The 21,231-nt window shown below is 31.2% G+C and overlaps 1 protein-coding gene across 1 annotated transcript in view; it reads left to right on the top strand.

Annotated features, from left to right (window-relative positions):
- Positions 1–21,231, top strand: part of LOC139523033 (phosphatidylinositol-3-phosphatase SAC1-like) — a 36,418-nt gene that overhangs the window by 5,373 nt on the left and 9,814 nt on the right. Inside the window, exons 2-14 of the mRNA XM_071316781.1 lie at positions 648–745; positions 3,062–3,261; positions 4,144–4,293; positions 5,175–5,268; positions 6,189–6,376; positions 7,105–7,188; positions 7,837–7,905; positions 8,557–8,636; positions 10,061–10,165; positions 12,071–12,209; positions 12,912–12,981; positions 13,289–13,361; positions 13,889–13,982. Of these exons, the coding sequence (XP_071172882.1) occupies positions 648–745; positions 3,062–3,261; positions 4,144–4,293; positions 5,175–5,268; positions 6,189–6,376; positions 7,105–7,188; positions 7,837–7,905; positions 8,557–8,636; positions 10,061–10,165; positions 12,071–12,209; positions 12,912–12,981; positions 13,289–13,361; positions 13,889–13,982 (1,444 nt within the window). The remainder of the gene's footprint in view (positions 1–647; positions 746–3,061; positions 3,262–4,143; positions 4,294–5,174; positions 5,269–6,188; positions 6,377–7,104; positions 7,189–7,836; positions 7,906–8,556; positions 8,637–10,060; positions 10,166–12,070; positions 12,210–12,911; positions 12,982–13,288; positions 13,362–13,888; positions 13,983–21,231) is intronic.

The raw sequence follows: 21,231 nt of genomic DNA, 5'->3' as shown, positions 1-21,231 counted from the left end.
TAATTCATAAATGTTTATGATTTTTTATTTTTTTTTATAATGTTAACATGGTTAAAGGTGTACGGTAAAAAAAATAAAAAAGGCCTTTGAAATTTTTTTTCTTTAGATGAGTATAAAACTACTAGGTTGATTATGTTTTTATTACAAGTTTTCAAGATTATTGGGTATAATTATATTAAAACGTATATAAAAGAATTCAGACATCAACATTAAACAGCAGTAATTAGCATTTTCTTTCAATTGACTGTGATCCTAACAAGTCTTTCATCTTGTGTAATAACAAATAGTTACATACACAACTTTACAAGCCGATCCCCATACAAAAGTCAATATGGAAAATATCTTCACATTTTAAAATATGTTGGAGCTGCTATACAAACAGACACAATAACACTCAGTTTCGTATCGATTTAAAATAGTTCTTTAACTGGTACTCCAACATGTCCAATACTTCACTTACCTGTTGTCATCCATCATCGACACTTTTTGCAAATTCCGTTTATACTGTTCAAATTTGTCACAAATTCCTCCATACAGGGAATATAGTTTATTCATATTTTATTATGGGACCAGATCGACTTGGGGCCGGATCGACATGGGCAGGAACGACCGGATACCATGTTTAATGTACTTAATTTTTTTTTCAGACATATTACTGCAGACAAGTTTTATATAGAACCAAAAGATTCAAAAGACAGTGAGATACTTATAATTGATCGTGTTTCACAGGAAATAAGCCTTCAAGGTACATAAGTAATGTTAGAAGGTAAAAATGTATGAATTTGACATACACAAGAAATGCATAACACCCTGTAAACATGGTAAAGTACATCCTGATAAATGGTGTGCTAGTTTATTGACTTAAAGTACCATTCATTAATCATGATTTAACTTCATGCATTTGAAACAAGTGTTGATCTTAACACTGTTTTGTTTGAATTTGGAAGTCTTTATTGAGAATGTTGAGGCTGAATCTGTGAAAACAAGATGGAAATATATGTATTGACTAACAACATGAACACTGCTGGGAAAAATCTGTTAAGAAAGTATCAGTTTATTATGTAAAGCCATTATTATAGCAATTTTTCAACTAAAATAGAATTTGCAGATAAATGATAGCATCAAAGGCATAAACCTTGCTACATAAAAGAAGCAAAAAGTTCATTTTTTGCAATTTAATTAATGAAAAGTTTAAGATATTATTTAAACCATTGAGTTTAAAATTTTGGTAAAACTACAAATTCACAATTTGTGACAAAACTTTGAATTTGCTACTCAATTAACATGATGAGTCTCCTGACTGATGAACAAATGTACATGGTAAAAAAATTGCATTTGATATACCTGGGCTGAAACAATAGGCCTTCCTGCTATATAATTCAATTTTCAATTTAATGGTCATGGTTTGAATTGTATGTTTTAATATGATTTCTCGATTTCTAACCAAGCACACCACCCATCAAACAACCCAAGTATAAGACACCCAATATGTTAAAGTAATAAGAAACCTCAAATTAAAAAAAATATGCATACTGTTTTTATGCCCCACCTACGATAGTAGAGGGGCATTATGTTTTCTGGTCTGTGCCTCCCTTCGTCCGTCCGTTCGTCTGTGCCTCCGTTCATCCGTCCGGTTAAAGTTTTTGGTCAAGGTAGTTTTTTGATGAAGTTAAAGTTACATCAACTTGAAACTAAGTACACATGTTCCAGTGCTTTCATTAAGACCCGGTACCCGGTACTTTTACCCGCCTAATGAAACGTCTGGTACCGGCAGAGAAAATAAAAATACCAAAAAATCATGTGCAAAATTCTTGTTTGGTACCCCCTATAATCTATATAGTACCTCCAGTCTAAAAAAATAATGAAACCCCTGATGTTCCCTATGATATATGATCTTTCTAATTTTAATTCCAAATTAAAGTTTTGACCCCAATTTCACGGTCCACTGAACCTAGAAAATGATAGTGGGAGTGGGGCATCCGTGTACTATGGACACATTCTTGTTATAACTAAATGGATAGTTTTCATTGTACAACTTATGTACATATACTCTTTTCTAAGGAAAATTCTTTAATATGTCCACATTTAGAAGAAGTTTACTTATTTTTAATTGCTTCCTTCCAGGAAGCAATTTGCTGACATATTTTCCGTATGCATAGTGACCTGAGCGTAACCCTTTTCGTAAAAATCCGGTGGTCGCAATACGCATGGATCTGTCATTAAAATAAACAATTCTCTGATTGTACATGTTAAACACGTGCTCAATACCCATGCTTTTTGTTATTTGTTTACTATAGGGTGACAATCAGTAAACTTCGGCTGCAAAACACTGCATTTAATGAGCAGCCATATTTGTTAAATCATAACAGACAGAGAAAAAAAAATTGTTGATTATATGTTATATTTGCGTAAAAAATGAGAAAATCGTGCACAGAGGTCTAAGTTTATGATATATACATGCATGGGTAAAAGAATTGGATAAAAAAAAAATTTCACCACTCACTTGTTTCATATGACTTTAAGATAAAAAAGGAAACAGTAAACCAGGACAGCATGTAGTTGTCCTACTGGACAAAGTTTTATACAAAACTCTTCAAAAATTCACCAGAAATATACACTTTTGCCTACATCATGTACATTTTATCTTTTTGATAACACAGAACATATTTCTACATTTTTTGGTCTCTGATATAGAATATCCAATGGCAACCATACCACATCTTATTTGATATCTATATGGAAAAAAATGATTAACTGATAGACAAAACTGCAATTAAATACTCACCTAAATGGCAAATATGATTGAGTATCAAACTAAAATCTAGCTTCCAGGATACAATAAACATGATAAATAGTGTTTAAAGTTTGAAGGTGGATCAAATGTTGTGCATAACAGATACAGTAGATACATACCTGACAGATAGTTTTGAAAATTTGAAAATGAAAATTTTTATAATGCATCTAAACCATGATTTATTGGTTCTTCATTGTTCTGTAAGTTAAACATGTTAAACCAGCACAAATTTCTATATATGCATATAGTTATTAATTGTCTGTTCAGGAAATGCTGAGATACCTCCTGCTGTGACAAAGTCAATATGGGGAATCTTTGGTATCATACGATTGACAGCTGGACCCTATCTTATTGTGATTACCAAGAAAGAGAAAGTAGGAGAGATATGTGGACATACAGTATGGAAAGTTACAGATACAGAAATGCTCTCATATAAAAGAACAACTTTACATCTTACAGAGAAACAGGTAACAACAGATATATATATATATTGGTTGTCATTTTCACCCAAGTTGATACAAGGCAAAATTGCTGGCAGAGTATTCATTGTCGTATTATAAGATTTAAATTGTTGAAACCTGGCATACATGTTATGAAAGCTGACATGCATTCTGGTCGTCCTGTTATCAACATTTCAAGTTCTGGTCAAAATCTTTCGAGTCAGAAAGAATATCTTTTCCAAGTTTGGCCTGATAATGTCACATGGAATGAGTAAGAACCCCCAATTCATGTAATGAGTTTGAAGTCAGTAGGTCAAAGGCAATAGTCCCATAAGCTATTGGTAGACTAGATTTATTATGTGATGGCTGATTCAGTTCAGTATTATCATGATGAGGATTCATGCAGCTTCAAAAATTTAAAAAAAAACAGCAGAATTGACAGTTTCTATATAGTTTGGAACATATATATTCTAAAACCCAAAATACATTTCCAGCTTATATTGTTCAAGAGTTATTCACCTTGACATATATATGGAAATCCATCAAATTTGTGTTGTCTCAATTATGTCTTCAATATACTGGTATCTTAAACAAAAGTATACTGTGCTCATTTTAGAATAAATGTCATATCCTGGAGTAATGCCACATTTTGAAGGATTTCCCTTTAAGATCCTTTACTAGAACATTTATGTTGGTAGACCATGTAGACTATGCCATGTATGTAGAATTCAGGGATCATCATGTTTGCTTTTGCCAGCATTTTCATTGTTTGTCTATTTTGTTAAATGTTTTAGTTTACTGTGTTGAATGCTGAGACATGTTTTTTTTTTAATAAACTAGACATCAAATTGGTTAATGAATATTGTTACATAATAGGAATATAGTTAACTACTTATATTTTCTTTCTAGACCACAGACAACAAGACATATGTCAACTTGGTAGACCATTGTCTAAAGACAGAAAGTTATTATTTCTCAACTACTTATGATCTCACTCACAGTCTTCAAAGATTGAGTAACACAAGCATTGACTTTCTTAGTATGCCACTTCATGAGAGGGTAAGTCTACAAAGAATCAATCATCAGAATTAAGAATGAATTCATTAACCAAAATCTCTGAATGGGGAACCATTTTTTGTGGAGAGTGTAATCTTTTTGTTGTCACCAGGGTATCATCATAATTTTAAGTTGAATTTAGGTTTCAGTCATCAAAATTAGGAATGAGTTTGTTAATCAGAGAAATTAAACAGGAAATTAATTTTTTTTTACAGGAGGGGGACTTGTAAAAATAATTCACATTAGAATAGCACCTTCGTATCTTCTTTAAATTCATCTGTTCATTAATAGCTTGGATGAGCTTGATTAACAGAAAAATATGCAATGAGCACCAATTTTGTGTAAGGATTGCATCAAATGCAATCAAAACCCTATGTAACTGACTTGACATCTAAATCTTCCAAGGATCATCACTACTTTTGATATACACAAAATATAGTGCATTGATCATAACATTCTATACATGCTATCCAGATATTTAACAATTTAATAAATACTCAGATATTCAAGTCACAAAATGATGCTGCACCTGTCAAGAAAATTACCTTTGCAAGGTGCAGGAATCTAATATCTGTTCTTAAAATATAAATGAAAGTCATCTATAAAATTTGAATCTCCCACTGTCCAGAACTGTAGTTGAATCAACTACAACCAATGCTTTATTGACACTGCAATATTTAATTGTACTTCCCACTGACAAATGAACACATTCTTTACCCTTCTGTGCCTTAATACAAGCATTTTGATTAGTGGATGGTTAAAAAAAATATACTGTATTAATGAAATGGGGTACATAAGTTAGATCACTAAATGTTCTTTCAATTTAGATAGTTCTTATAGTTTTTGTCAGATTTCCTAATTTTAGTTTTATTTCTCGATTGCAGGCAGATTCTAGGTTTACATGGAATGGTCATATTCTTAAAGAATTAACACAACAACCAGAACTACACAGATTCTGTCTACCTGTTTTACATGGATGTATCCTTAGTAGCTGTTATAAAGGAATAACCATCTCTGGCATTTTTGTCTGGGGTCAGGTGGTAGTTTACATTAAATGTACCTCAAGTGGGTTCAACTTCTTGCTGGGTTAAACAAAAGCTGACAGATATCAGTAGTTATACTTTTGAATTTGATTTACGTATTTGTATTCTTGAATTCAGTGTAAAATTACCAAAAAAACTGATGAAATATTCTCATTTTGAGTTCTTGTCATTAATATTTAGATATAAACCACAGCTTAAAGATATTGTTTTACTTAATGTACTGACAAAGATTTCTTTTGGAGTATAGCTGCTTTTCTGAATTTCATATCTAATTTGTTCCAAAACTATTTGCAATTTTGCCATTTGTGGTCAATTTGGACATGTTTATAACATTATTGTGACATCATAAGTGACCTTTTTGCACCAAAGTGTCCAGAATATATTACCATGTCCATTTATCAATTATATTGACATAATTTTGAAAGTCTTGCATAATTTTTCGGTTATTACTGGGGCCAAATAATTCTCCTTCCTTCATTTGACTGTAAAACATGGATATGTTTCATCCTCACTGCATCATGTGATTGAAAGAAAATCAGCATCATATTTGAAACAATGTTTTTAGTACAATCTATAGACATGATCATGATGATAGAGAAAGGTAAGTTTCTATAAACCTTTCTTTCAGTCCTACATGTCCTATATTATCTATAAATTCTTGCAGTCTTTTAATGTTATATTTTCTTACCAACTTTTAGGTGAAAAGTTATTAAGTGTTCATAAAGAGTTCTTTTTTAAATTCTTATGGAACAAGTTTTGATATTTCAATGAAGAAAGTAAGCTATTCTATAACTGCAAACCTCTTTCCTTGGACTTCAAGACAATTAAATGGTGTTTTCCTCAACATATGTTTAGTTATTTGTATAACACCATCGTTAATAAACAACAGATCATTTGACCATATTTTGATATCTCGGAGATGTGTTTTAAGAGTTGGTACTAGATTCTGGGTCAGGGGAATCGACACTGAAGGTCAAGTGGCCAACTTTGTAGAAACAGAACAGATAGTAGAATATGAAAAAGTCAGATGTTCATATGTACAGGTATGTCAAAAACTTTACAGCTAATTTCCTAATTCTTGCAGAGTAAGAATTTGTTTGTATAAGTGTTTGCTCAAGCATTGTAATATAGATTGACATCTGCATACAATATAGATAGGCAAACATATGGCATAGTTAAACCTTTATACATTATATTTAAATTTATTTGATATCATCCCTTTTACAATTGTCAATATAAAAACAAAGAAAGTAAGCTAGCCAAAGTTTTACTCTACATGCATTAGGAAATTAGCTCTAAGGTAAATAATTATTTTTCCTATTTATTTAGACTATCATGTAAGTAGATACATAGATGTATACCTGTTTGTCTGACTGTCTGGTTAGGTAAACTATTTTTGATTCAGTCCAATTATCAAAACCACCATTTGCAATCTTATAGGATTGAGTAAAACACTGCTAAACAAATTATGATTTTGACATCATCACTTTTAAAGTATTAATGAACCATTACAAATACGAATTACACCTCTTATAATGCATTTGACGTACACAAAAATATACATATCTATAACAATTTATTTGACACAAGGAAGCAATGTGTTAAGATTATTTTACCATCATTGAAGTCTATAGCACTCTTTGATATGACATTTGTGAGAAAATCATGGAATGAAATAAACCCTCAACAACTATGGTAATAACTCACTATATTGATTATGTGACTTTTATTATAAGAAAAAACAAGTTTTTATGCTTAATATTTTTTTCAGACAAGAGGATCAATACCTATATTCTGGTCACAACGACCTAATTTGAAGTACAAGCCAAAAATAAAAATCAATGCTGCCAATTATGTAAGTATTGAAGTGACCATGTTTTTCTGGTTACTTGTACGAGGCGAAAACGATGGAAGTTTTTAATGACCTTGACTGGCTATACAGCCCTTGCATAGTTGAATGTACAAGGATATATATACCTAAGCAGTTTGCCTGTGTGCATTAAGGCACTTAAAAAATATATTTGAATACAAAAGATATAAAAAGATGTGGGATGAGTCCCAATGAGTCCATCTGCATCCAAGTCACAATTTGTAAAAGTAAACCATAATAGGTCAGAGTTTGGCCTTTAACATGGAGCCTCGGCTAACACTGAACAACATGTTATATACATTATTTATATGAATTTAAAACGTGAAATGATGATGAAAAGTAAATCTAGTAGGTTTTCTGTTGTACATTTCCAAACTTCACAATTAATAGAAACAAATGAACTACACCATTACTATATCTATGCATAGAACTTTCTTGTATTGTAATCTAATTCATTGTAATATAAAGATGTGGTATGATTGTTGTTGAGTTGTCCATCTGCAAAAGGGAAAAGTACTAACAATACTTCAACCATGTGGAAATTGTTTCAAATTATGTATATAAATGAATATTATTTATTTTTTATGTATTAATAGATGCAAATTTAGATTGTTTTAAACATTTTTTGTACAGCCAGAAGTATTTCAAAGACATTTTGACAACCAGGTTTATAACTATGGAGAACAAACAATTATTAATTTGGTATGTATTTCTATTCTTTGATTTTTATGAATAAAATGCACACATACAAATGTTAGCAAAATCACACTTATATACATTTTACACACACTTATTAATAATGAGTAACATTATTTTTTGAAAATATCTTTAATTTTCCAGGTAATAGTCTATGATATTATAAATTGTATGTTTCTTATGGACTTTGTTCCAAATTTTTCACTGTTTTAATGACATTTTAATGAAACTTTTTTATATCAATTAAGATAACCTCCCTTTAGTTTTTCAGATATTTCTTAATTATATGACATTGAGAAAATATTAAACTTTATTCTTTTAAAATGTGACGAGCTTATCGTGTGCTCAAGGCACAGCTGTTTATTCAAAATGCCTTCTGTAGCTATAGATATAGGAAGATGTGGTATGCATGCCAATGAGACAACTCTCCATCCAATTCACAATTACAAAAGTAAACCATTATAGTTCAAGGTGGGATCTCCAACACGGAGCCTAGGCTCACACTGAACAGCAAGCTATAAAGGACCCCAAGAATTACCAGTGTAAAACCATTCAAATAGGAAAACCAAAGGTCTTATCTATATAAAAAAGGTATGATATACAATGTATAATTTTTTAATAGAACTACTCTAAAATTTCCCTAATTGTATTTTTTAGGTTAACCAGGCAGGATCAGAAGGACTTTTAGAAAAATCTTTTTCTCAATTTATAACAAATTCTCAGAATAAAAAAATGAGGTAAGTGATGTTTCTATAGTGACCAAAGGTACATGTATTCATATTGAATTACTGTAAATTCAGAAATTATTGTGAGGTTATTATTATTGCCATATTGTCATAATCGCAATAATTTAAACTCTTATTTTGATTTTTTTGTGTATGATTAAACAGATTTTTTTTCTCATTTTAGTCTAAAATAACAAGATCGCAATAATAAATGCAGACAATGATTTCTGAATTTTCAGTAATAAATATTCGTTGTTTTAAGGGTTGAATCTGAAAATGATGCAATGCAAGCTTTTATTTATGAGGGTGGTAAAGGGGGGGGTGCTTGCACGAAAAAAACGTTGAAATAAGACATAATTTCTCGTTCAACGTGAAATAATTTCTGTTATGAACGTTGCACGAAAAATAATTACTTTTATTTGTACCTTTGGTGACTGAGTCACTGTCTTCTTTTATATATTAACTCTTTGTTTTACTTGATATTCCCGATTTAGTATACACATTTATGATATAATTGGTTTACGGCTTTTAAAAAAGTATTTCTTGACTATCCCTGCCAAGTGTTTGAATTTTATTTGAAAAATACCGAGCACGCAAAATAAGACTTTGAAAATCAAGATGCACGTAAAATTAAATAAGCAGAACACGTTGAACGAGGCACCCGTCTTGCACGACTGAACGTCAAATAAAAAAGTAAAAACATGTTGAACGTGAAATAAAAAACAGCGATCACGTTGCACGAAAATAACCCTTTACCACCCTCATTTATGTTATGTAGTGACATCTGTTATAAATAACAATACAAAATACCGGTTTTTAAAACTAAGAAATTATTGCATTCTATATTATTGCAAATTTTAAATATTCTACTAAAATGTGAGATTATTTCCATGTTAGGAAAATCTGCACACAGTTTAATAAATGAGCTGTGTCCTATAGAAATCAACCTTATGTAAGTGCAGGTATACATGTACATTGCTAATACTTTGATTGTTAATGGAACATTCAAATACGAAATAAAAGACGAATGTTGGTCTGTTTTGTACAGTTCTTATATTGCCTCAATTTTCAAACAGTTGCAAACTTTGCTTAGATATTTTTTCCACCTGAAATGAGTCAACAGATGTATTGATATTTCTTTGTATAAGGTGGATTTCTATCTGACGTACAAATTATATTATATATGCCTAAGCAGACAACAGAACGTAGGATCGCTATGTCTCGCTTTTTTGACAAAAGTCGAAGGCTCGACAAAAATGAGAAAGAACTTTTTACAACAAATTTCAGAATAGTATGTTTCTTTTTATACGGTTTTAACACTGACTCGTTTAAATAAACTCTTTAGCTAATCAGAGTAAAAAGTTCTTAACATGTCTATGACAAAGAAATGATTGAACATGTCTCTACTATTAATGTTTTCACTACATTCATTTCAGATATGAGTATTTTGATTTTCACCATGAATGTGGAAACACAGGATTACGTTGGGACAGACTATCTATATTAATGGAAAGATTATCAGATGACATTAGAAGACAACAGTAAGTTTATAGGAGATGTGGCCCAGGCTAAACAAAATCATGTGGATAAAAAAAATGGGTTGAATTTTTATAAACATTATGAACATTCATTTTACATCACATTGGCATGGACTTTTACAGTAGACTCCACCTAATCGGATATCGGTTAATCGAATATATCGGCTATTGTAATATTATTTCAAAACACCGAACCATTCCCTATACATTTCAGTCAAAATACATCGGATAATCGAATATCGGTTATTAGAATATATCGGCTAATTGGATAGAAATATTCATGGAAAATGTGTGAAAACCATGCACAATCGAATATTTTGAAATAATTTCATATTTTTTTTTGACAGGAAATGAAGCCGGAAGTTACGCCATTACGAAGTTTAAGAAAACTTCAGTACAGAAATGTTTCATTTTATTAATAAAAACGATCTTTCATAGTCAAATAAAACATATTTTTTCTTATTGTCTTGTTTATTTTATGAATTTGATATTATATTCTGCCAAAGATGTGTTTGTTATGTGTTTATCCAAATGTGATCGTTATCATTTACTTCACAAACAAATTATGACACGACAGAAATGATAAACTGTGCGAAATGTTCATCAATGTTTATTAAATATGAATGAAATGTACCTCTTTCTCAACAATTTATTAAAATATATATAGAAGTCCCGTGTAAAAACATGGAATCGTGTGTCAATAGCATTTGTACACACGTACGCCATTTTCCTAATTTACATAATATTCAGCCTTTTATTTTGAACCACGACAGATAAGATAGAAAAGCAAAATTAATTATACTCATCTTGATGCCAAATTTTATATTCATAAACATAGTTATATTACTTAAAATTGGAAATGGGTTTCATAAATAAAAAACTGTAGAAAATTAGATCCGAGTACGATTACAGTTAGAAGTTTATAGTCGGCATGAATTCGTAGCTATTAATAGAATTTACCTGTGGCCTACTTCCGAGAATTCATACCTATTTTTAGCTTTTACCTGTTTTAACACACAAATGAAACAAATCACGCAAAAACAACAAGTCACATTATTTAAATGGTACAAATTTTATTCAGATAATCAACACACAATTAATAATTAATAATCAATAGACTGACAGATAAACAAAATACATTATAATCAACTGATCGATCTGTTACTCAATCAACCGAATTCTCCGAACTTGTACCTGAAAAAACAATGAGATTAATTACAAATTTCCATTAGTAAAGCAGCTGTAAATTAATAGCTATTGGTATCTTAGGGTTGTGTCTGTCAATTTTGAAAAAAAACTTGGAGGAATATACGTTCATCGGCTAATTGAATATATCGGACAATCGGATATTTTTAGCTGACATTTTGGGTATCCGATTGGCCGGAGTCTACTGTACTATGAATTTCTTTTGAGAATCCTCACGTTTAGGAGTGTTTTATTCAGTTTTGGACTATGAGAAGACTATAATTTTTGAGATATTATGCTAAAAAGAAAAAAAAAGAAGCCAGTCTGATCTTTTTTCTTCCTTTGGTGATCTTTGGTATCCAGCATAAGGCCTTTATGAATACCTTCTCATTGAAGCAGTGAATTAACATAAATCAAACATGATTTAAATCATTCCTAAAGAGAAATCCGTAAAAATAATGACACCAAATAACTTTCTAAACCAACTCTCATGGTATTATAGATTAACATACCAGGCCTTTTAGAAATGTAACTGATTTATTCCATAATTTATGTTCCCCAACAATTTTGTTCATATTGGTCTTCTTTTTATCTGTGTACAGCCTACAGACTTAACAAATTAATAACAATGACAAATTGTGCTATGTATTCATTACATCTTGCAGTTGAAGGAATGAAGAATACAAATAATTGTGTCAATATATAAGAATATTATTATTTCAGTTATTTTATGATGCAAAAAGATGGTACAGTTCTGTCACAACAGGAAGGGATCTTCAGAACCAATTGTATTGATTGTTTAGATAGGACCAATGTTGTTCAGAGTTTGATTGCCAAAGTGGTTTTACAAAATCAGTTAACAGTAAGTCTAAGTGTTAGATGTTATAGATTATGGATTCTGATAATAAAGTTGACTTATGTTAAAGATACTGTACGCTTCCATTTTTAACCGGATTTTCGAAAGAAAAATTGGTTATTGATTTGTGGATTTACAGTGGGCTGCCAAACAGTTTTATTCATTATCATGAAAATGCTTTTACAATTTTTTTTTCGAATTTAGATATGTTGTTTTCTGTGACTGAATGAAGGTCAAGTTCAGTTTTCACAATTTGAGCTTTTCTTGTTGTTGAGTTTAAGACCTTTCAATAGCAACATTTATTTTCATTACATGTATATGAATTTGAGTTATATCCCTTTATTCATTTATTATATGAGCTGCATCAGATAGATATTGACCTTATACAAATGAATATCAGTACATCTGTTAATAAATTTTGTATGAAGTAATCTCTATTGAATATCTGTAACTGTTTGAAAACATTAAGTTGTTATAAGAAACCTACAAAACAGATAAAAATTTATCTTTTATTAAGAAGTTGAATGTTTCAAAATCAATCAAAGTCTTAAATATATAATCCTGTGAAATGCACAAAATGAAGGGCTCTATAGGATATAGGACCATAAATGATAAAGCAGGATAAAATAATTTGTTTTAATTCTGTATTAATTTTACAGGACACATAAACAGTGTGTTTCAATATGTATTTTGTCCTTTTCTTTACAGAAATTAGGTATACTGGATCAAGGCCAACAAATTAAAGACTGTAAAACATTTAACTACACGTACAACAATGGTGAGTTTGTTAATATTTTATTATGATAAACTTTTTAAGAATGCACATGATATTGTATATGGTGCTCTATAAACTTGGGACTTTTTAGGGCTTGACATATTGTAAAGACAATTGTCTATTCAAGGTTATTTTGACAACTAGATGTCTTTTGTTATTTATTTAATTAAGTTGGTTTTCATTCACTGTATGGATGGGCATATAATTTTCAATTCATAATGATTTCAATTATTTCAAATTGTACTGTATCTTATAATTGGTAGTTCTCTTATGACTGGTATATTAACAGTTAACTGATTCCAATTTTTAGATTGGGCTGATAATGCAGATGTGATGTCAAAACAATATGCAGGGACTGGTGCTCTGAAGACAGATATTACAAGGTAAGATACATGCATGTAAAACCTACAGGAGTGCTGAAGTGATTATACAATTAAAATGTATACCTCTACATTGACAACAACACTTAGGTAAACTGCATCTTTTATTGTTGACATGTTTAGCCAAGTAGATGTAAGTAAAGACTAGAAAATATTCAAACACTGCAATGTTGAGAATTTTTGTAACTGTCAAAGGAACTTATAAATCCGATCAAAACAAACACGAAAAACTAAAGGGGGACATGTACAAATATCATTAGAAACAAATATGATATGAATGTGACAGGACAATGCTACTGATTTCATCAAGTTTGCTAAAAGAACTATAAAATTTCAAAATATATGATATTAAAGCAAAGAATACATATTTGGATGGTATTTCAGATTTTGTAAAATTTGTATGCATTTCAAACATATTGAACAATATTGAAAAACCATAAAATATTGCCAATTACACATATTGTGCTGTATGCTAGTATTTCTATTGAAGCTTAAAAGCAACTTAATGAAACATTTTTCTATACTTTCAGACAAGGAAAAAGAACAAAATATGGGTTGTTAATGGATGGTTGGAATTCCTTGATAAGATATTTCAAAAATAACTTCAGTGATGGCTTTAGACAGGTTAGTCTGATTCATGTAAACACATTGTTGTCAAATACAGAAAAAAGCACAAATGTCTTTGTCAAATATATCTTAACGGCTGTTATATTCTTCTTATTAAAAAAAAGTATAAGATATTAAAAAACTATGAGCAAGGAATACACAATTTTCTCATTTTTTATCTTTGAATCCTATTTATAACTGAGAGTTTTAATTGTTGAAGATGCACCTAGGTGTGCAACACAACCTCATAGTAGCCTTTAGTCTGTGTTTTAGGCAAAAACTAATGTAGACCAGTAGAAACTGAAACCATAAAAAATTATCACTAAGACGTGATCTACAAATAATTTTGATAACCAAAAGTGTCAGTAAACCCCTTATAGAGTTTCTTTCTATGAATATTTTATGCTTTTTTTTGGCATTTTTGCCTATAGACTTGAAAACTATAATAAAAATTGAGAAATTATGATTGTTAAAAATCAACATGACACGATCACCAAATTAAGTCAAATGGTCAAAATGGTTCTGTCTACTTCTTATTGTAATACTCTAATGCCAATCTTGATTGTAGTAAAGATAATTGATCCATTCACTCCTTTTAATATTTGTTTTAAAGATACTGTCATTTTCGATGAGAAATTAGTGTCGATCTTTAAAAGTATTGATCTGTAAATTTTAATTTTCTAAATTTTCGCCTTATTAAACATGTTGAAGATTCTTCAACATTTCTACATTTGTGTGTTCAGTGTCATGTTCAAATGATATAATTAGAGTTTACAAATGACCTAGGTGTAAAAGCAGTACATATAATAGCAGCTATATAAAATAGGAAAGGAGAAGTAATTCAAGATTTAAAGATATATTTTCATATGAAGAAAATAAGGATGTTTGCTTGTCATGTTTTAGAATTTTTGTCAGATTTTTGAAATCCTCTGGTTTTATCTATTTGAATGCCTTAAAAAAATTTGCCCATTGACCCCCATTTTTCTTTTTATAAATCTTTTACATGTAAAATTATAAGCCATCTGTTAAAGTCTTATAAAATCCTTGTTATTTTTTAATAGTTTTTGAGCACTTAAACTTGTCAATGATAACACTATGAAAAATCAAGAGAGAACATTTTCCCTCCAAAATTTCAATGGCTAATATCTCGAAAACAAGCACATTGACCTATATACTTTTTTTTTATCTTTTGGTTCCTTTAATTGTTACCTATCAATATATACTAGTGTTATGAAAAGCTTGTTATTTTGAAACTAAGTAGCGAACTTCCTTAACATAACTTTATCAATAATTGTGAGTCAATTTCACTTCAGAGGTAATTTGTGTTGGATACTTTAATTGATATTTTTCATTGTTTGTCCTCTCCTATAAATTATTGGTTAATTTTTGGTATACATATATATATTTCCCGGGTGCTGGAATTTCTCGCTACATTGAAGACCTGGTGGTGACCTTCTGCTGTTGTTTTTTTTCTATGGTCGGGTTGTTGTCTCTTTGGCACATTCCCCATTTCCATTCTTAATTTTATGGTATAGTATGTCTCCATTTCAGTACATTATTACTCCATTCTGGTACATTTAGGACTATTCAGTATATAGACTATGGCTGTCAGAAACCAACTTCCTATTTTTGAAATATTTTGATTTACTATTGAGGCCATTTGAGGGATGTCATACAGCATCTTATTTATGCTGACACACACACACCATAAATTGGTTTCATATCTGAATGCTTTTTTAGCTCACCTGGCCTAAAAGGCCATGTGAGCTTTTCTCATCACTTGGCGTCCGTCGTCGTCGTCTGTCGTCGTTAACAATTTTTCAAACATCTTCTCCTCTGAAACTACTGAATGGATTTGAATGAAACTTAAAATGATTGTTCCTTAGATTATCCTGCACAAAGTGTGTGCTTCGATTTTTGATCCGTCAAAAACATGGCCGCCGTTACTTAAAATAGAACATAGGGGTCAAATGCAGTTTTTGGCTTATATCTCAAAAACGGAAGCATTTAGAGCAAATCTGATATGGGGTAATAATGTTCATTAGGTCAAGATCTATCAGCCCAGAAATTTTCAGATGAATCAAACAAACCATTGTTGGGTTGCTGCCACTTAATTGGTAATTTTAAGGAAATTTTGCAGTTTTTGGTCATTATCTTGAATATTATTATAGGTGAAGATAAACTGTAAACAGCAAAAATGATCAGCAAAGTAAGATCTACAAATAGGTTAGTATGACCAAAATTGTCAATTGACCCCTTAAGGGGTAAATGTCCTTTAATGACAATTTTTCACAATTTGTTCATCATATTTGCTAACTTTAAAAAATCTTCTCTGAAACTACTGAATGGATTTGGATGAAACTTAGCATGATAGTTCCTTAGATTATCCTGCACAAAGTGTGTGCTTCGATTTTTGATCCGTCAAAAAACATGGCCGCCCTTACTTTAAATAGAACATAGGGGTCAAATGCAGTTTTTGGCTTATATCTCAAAAACGAAAGCATTTAGAGCAAATCTGACATGGGGTAAAAATGTTCATTAGGTCAAGATCTATCAGCCCTGAAATTTTCAGACGAATCAAACAAACCATTGTTGGGTTGCTGCCACTTAATTAGTAATTTTAAGGAAATTTTGCAGTTTTTGGTCATCATCTTGAATATCATTATAGATAAAATGTCCAACTGGCAGGTGTCATCTCACCTTGACCTCATTTTCATGGTTCAGTGGTTATAGTTAAGTTTTTGTGTTTTGGTCTGTTTTTCTTATACTATATGCAATAGGTCTACTAAAATTGGTGTATAGAATGATTGTAAGGGGTACATGTCTAGCTGACAGGTGTCATCTAACCTTGACCTCATTTTCATAATTCAGTGGTCAAAGTTAACTTTTTTAGTTTTGGTCTATTTTTTTAATACTTTATGCATTAGGTCAACTATATTTGGTGTATGAAAATATTTTATGATCTATATGTCGGTTACGCAGGTTTTATTTGAACTTGACCTCATTTTCACAGTCCATTGCTAAGTTTTAAGTGTTTGTGTTTTGGTCTCATTTTCTTTATTTATAAACAGTAAGTCATATATATTTGTAATATGGAAGAATTGTTAGCTGTACATGTTTGCCTGGCATGGTTCAATATGTTCAATAAGGCATTGTTTACCAGGTGAGCGATTCAGGCTCTTGAGAGCCTCTTGTTATCATTTGATGTTCTGATGTTATTGGCAGGTCTTTGAAAGTTCTTGTTATATATATATCAAAACTTTCAAAACTAGGAGTGATCTTGAACTTGATATGTATTAAAGATGCATGTCTGTTCCAGACTGTATGTTGTCTTCAAGATGTCTTTTGGGTTTCTTCTGTCTTTTAGTTGCCCCAATGACATTTACACCAAATCTCCTTACAAAAGTCTCAATGACATTTACACCACATCTCCTTACAAAAGTCTCAATGACATTAACACCACATCTCCTTACAAAAGTCTCAATGACATTTACACCACATCTCCTTACAAAAGTCTCAATGACATTAACACCATATCTCCTTACAAAAGTCTCAATGACATTAACACCACATCTCCTTACAAAAGTCTCAATGACATTAACATCACATCTTCTTACAAAAGTCTCAATGACATTAACATCATATCTCCTTACAAAAGTCTCAATGACATTTACATCTTATCTCCGTACAAAAGTCTCAATGACATTAACACCACATCTCCTTACAAAAGTCTCAATGACATTAACATCATATCTCCTTACAAAAGTCTCAATGACATTTACATCTTATCTCCGTACAAAAGTCTCAATGACATTTAAACCACATCTCCTTACAAAAGTCTCAATGACATTAACACCACATCTCCTTACAAAAGTCATAATGACATTAACATCACCTCTTCTTACAAAAGTCTCAATGACATTTACATCACATCTCCTTACAAAAGTCTCAATGACATTAACATCATATCTCCTTACAAAAGTCTCAATGACATTAACATCACATCTCCTTACAAAAGTCTCAATGACATTAACATCACATCTCCTTACAAAAGTCTCAATGACATTAACACCATATCTCCTTACAAAAGTCTCAATGACATTTACACCTTATCTCCTTACAAAAGTCTCAACGACATTTAAACCACATTTCCTTACAAAAGTCTCAATGACATTAACACCACATCTCCTTACAAAAGTCGTAATGACATTAACATCACATCTCCTTACAAAAGTCTCAATGACATTTAAACCACATCTCCTTACAAAAGTCTCAATGACATTTACACCTTATCTCCTTACAAAAGTCTCAATGACATTTAAACCACATCTCTTTACAAAAGTCTCAATGACATTTACACCATATCTCCTTACAAAAGTCTCAATGACATTAACACCATATCTCCTTACAAAAGTCTCAATGACATTTACATCACATCTCCTTACAAAAGTCTCAATGACATTTACACCACATCTCCTTACAAAAGTCTCAAAGACATTTACATCACATCTCCTTACAAAAGTCTCAATGACATTAACACCACATCTCCTTACAAAAGTCTCAATGACATTAACACCACATCTCCTTACAGAAGTCGCAATGACATTAACATCACATCTTCTTACAAAAGTCTCAATGACATTTACATCACATCTCCTTACAAAAGTCTCAATGACATTAACACCATATCTCCTTACAAAAGTCTCAATGACATTTACATCACATCTCCTTACAAAAGTCTCAATGACATTTACATCATATCTCCTTACAAAAGTCTCAATGACATTAACATCACATCTCCTTACAAAAGTCTCAATGACATTAACACCATATCTCCTTACAAAAGTCTCAATGACATTTACACCTTATCTCCTTACAAAAGTCTCAATGACATTATTATATCTTATACCCAGACTTTTTTCATATACATGTGATTCTATTTGACTTTAGAGGTAATTCATGTTGGATGCTTGTAATTATATCTGATCTTTCTCATTGTTGCCCACTTGCTGTTAATTATTGTCCTATTTTGGTATTGTATGACTCCATTTCAGTTCAATATTAAACCATTCCCGTACATTACGCCCTATTTAGTATAAAGACTATGGCTGTCAGACACAAACTCCCTATTTTTGAAATATTTTGATTTACTATTGAGGCCATTTGAGGAATGTCATGCAGCATATTATTTATGAAAAGTACTCGATGACTCTACACCACATTCCCTTACAAAAGTCTCAATGACATTTACACCAAATCTTCTTACAAAAGTCTCATCTCCTTACAAAAGTCGCAATGACATTAACATCACATCTCCTTACAAAATTTCAATGACATTAACATCACATCTCCTTACAAAAGTCTCAATGACATTAACATCACATCTCCTTACAAAAGTCTCAATGACATTAACATCACATCTCCTTACAAAAGTCTCAATGACATTAACATCACATCTCCTTACAAAAGTCTCAATGACATTAACATCACATCTCCTTACAAAAGTCTCAATGACATTTACACCACATCTCCTTACAAAAGTCTCAATGACATTTACACCACATCTCCTTACAAAAGTCTCAATGACATTATCATCACATTTCCTAACAAAAGTCTCAATGACATTAATATCACATCTCCTTACAAAAGTCTCAATGACATTAACATCACATCTCCTTACAAAAGTCTCAATGACATTAACACCACATCTCCTTACAAAAGTCTCTATGACATTTACACCACATCTCCTTACAAAAGTCGCAATGACATTAACATCACATCTCCTAACAAAAGTCTCAATGACATTAACATCACATCTCCTTACAAAAGTCTCAATGACATTAATACCACATCTCCTTACAAAAGTCTCAATGACATTTACACCACATCTCCTTACAAAAGTCGCAATGACATTAACATCACATCTCCTTACAAAAGTCTCAATGACATTAACATCACATCTCCTTACAAAAGTCTCAATGACATCAACACCATATCTTTACAAATTAAAAGTCTCAATGACATTAACATCACATCTCCTTACAAAAGTCTCAATGACATTTACACCACATCTCCTTACAAAAGTCTCAATGACATTAACACCACATCTCCTTACAAAAGTCTCAATGACATTAACATCACATCTCCTTACAAAAGTCTCAATGACATTTACACCACATCTCCTTATAAAAGTCTCAATGACATTAACATCACATCTCCTTACAAAAGTCTAAATGACATTAACATCACATCTCCTTACAAAAGTCTCAATGACATTTACACCACATCTCCTTACAAAAGTCTCAACGACATTAACATCACATCTCCTTACAAAAGTCTCAATGACATTAACATCACATCTCCTTACAAAAGTCTCAATGACATTAACACCACATCTCCTTATAAAAGTCTCAATGACATTTACACCACATCTCCTTACAAAAGTCTCAATGACATTTACACCACATCTCCTTACAAAAGTCTCAATGACATTAACACCACATCTCCTTACAAAAGTCTCAATGACATTAACATCACATCTCCTTACAAAAGTCTCAAAGACATTTACATCACATCTCCTTACAAAAGTCTCAATGACATTAACATCACATCTCCTTACAAAAGTCTCAATGACATTAACATCACATCTTCTTACGAAAGTCTCAATGACATTAACATCACATCTCCTTACAAAAGTCTCAATGACATTAACATCACATCTTCTTACAAAAGTCTCAATGACATTAACATCACATCTCCTTACAAAAGTCTCAATGACATTTACACCACATCTCCCTACAAAGGTCTCAATGACATTTACACCACATCTCCTTACAAAAGTCTCAATGACATTTACACCACATCTCCTTACAAAAGTCTCAATGACATTTACACCACATCCTACAAAAGTCTCAATGACATTAACATCACATCTCCTTACAAAAGTCTCAATGACATTTACACCACATCTCCTTACAAAAGTCTCAATGACATTTACACCACATCTCCTTACAAAAGTCTCAATGACATTTACACCACATCCTACAAAAGTCTCAATGACATTAACATCACATCTTCTTACAAAAGTCTCAATGACATTAACATCACATCTCCTTACAAAAGTCTCAATGACATTAACATCACATCTTCTTACAAAAGTCTCAATGACATTAACATCACATCTCCTTACAAAAGTCTCAATGACATTTACACCACATCTCCTTACAAAAGTCTCAATGACATTTACACCACATCTCCTTACAAAAGT

Source organism: Mytilus edulis, chromosome 5 (genome assembly GCF_963676685.1).
Source record: "Mytilus edulis chromosome 5, xbMytEdul2.2, whole genome shotgun sequence".
NCBI classification, from domain to species: domain Eukaryota; kingdom Metazoa; phylum Mollusca; class Bivalvia; order Mytilida; family Mytilidae; genus Mytilus; species Mytilus edulis.
Note: the sequence above shows the minus strand (reverse complement) of the source record. Positions and strands in the feature narration are given on the sequence as shown.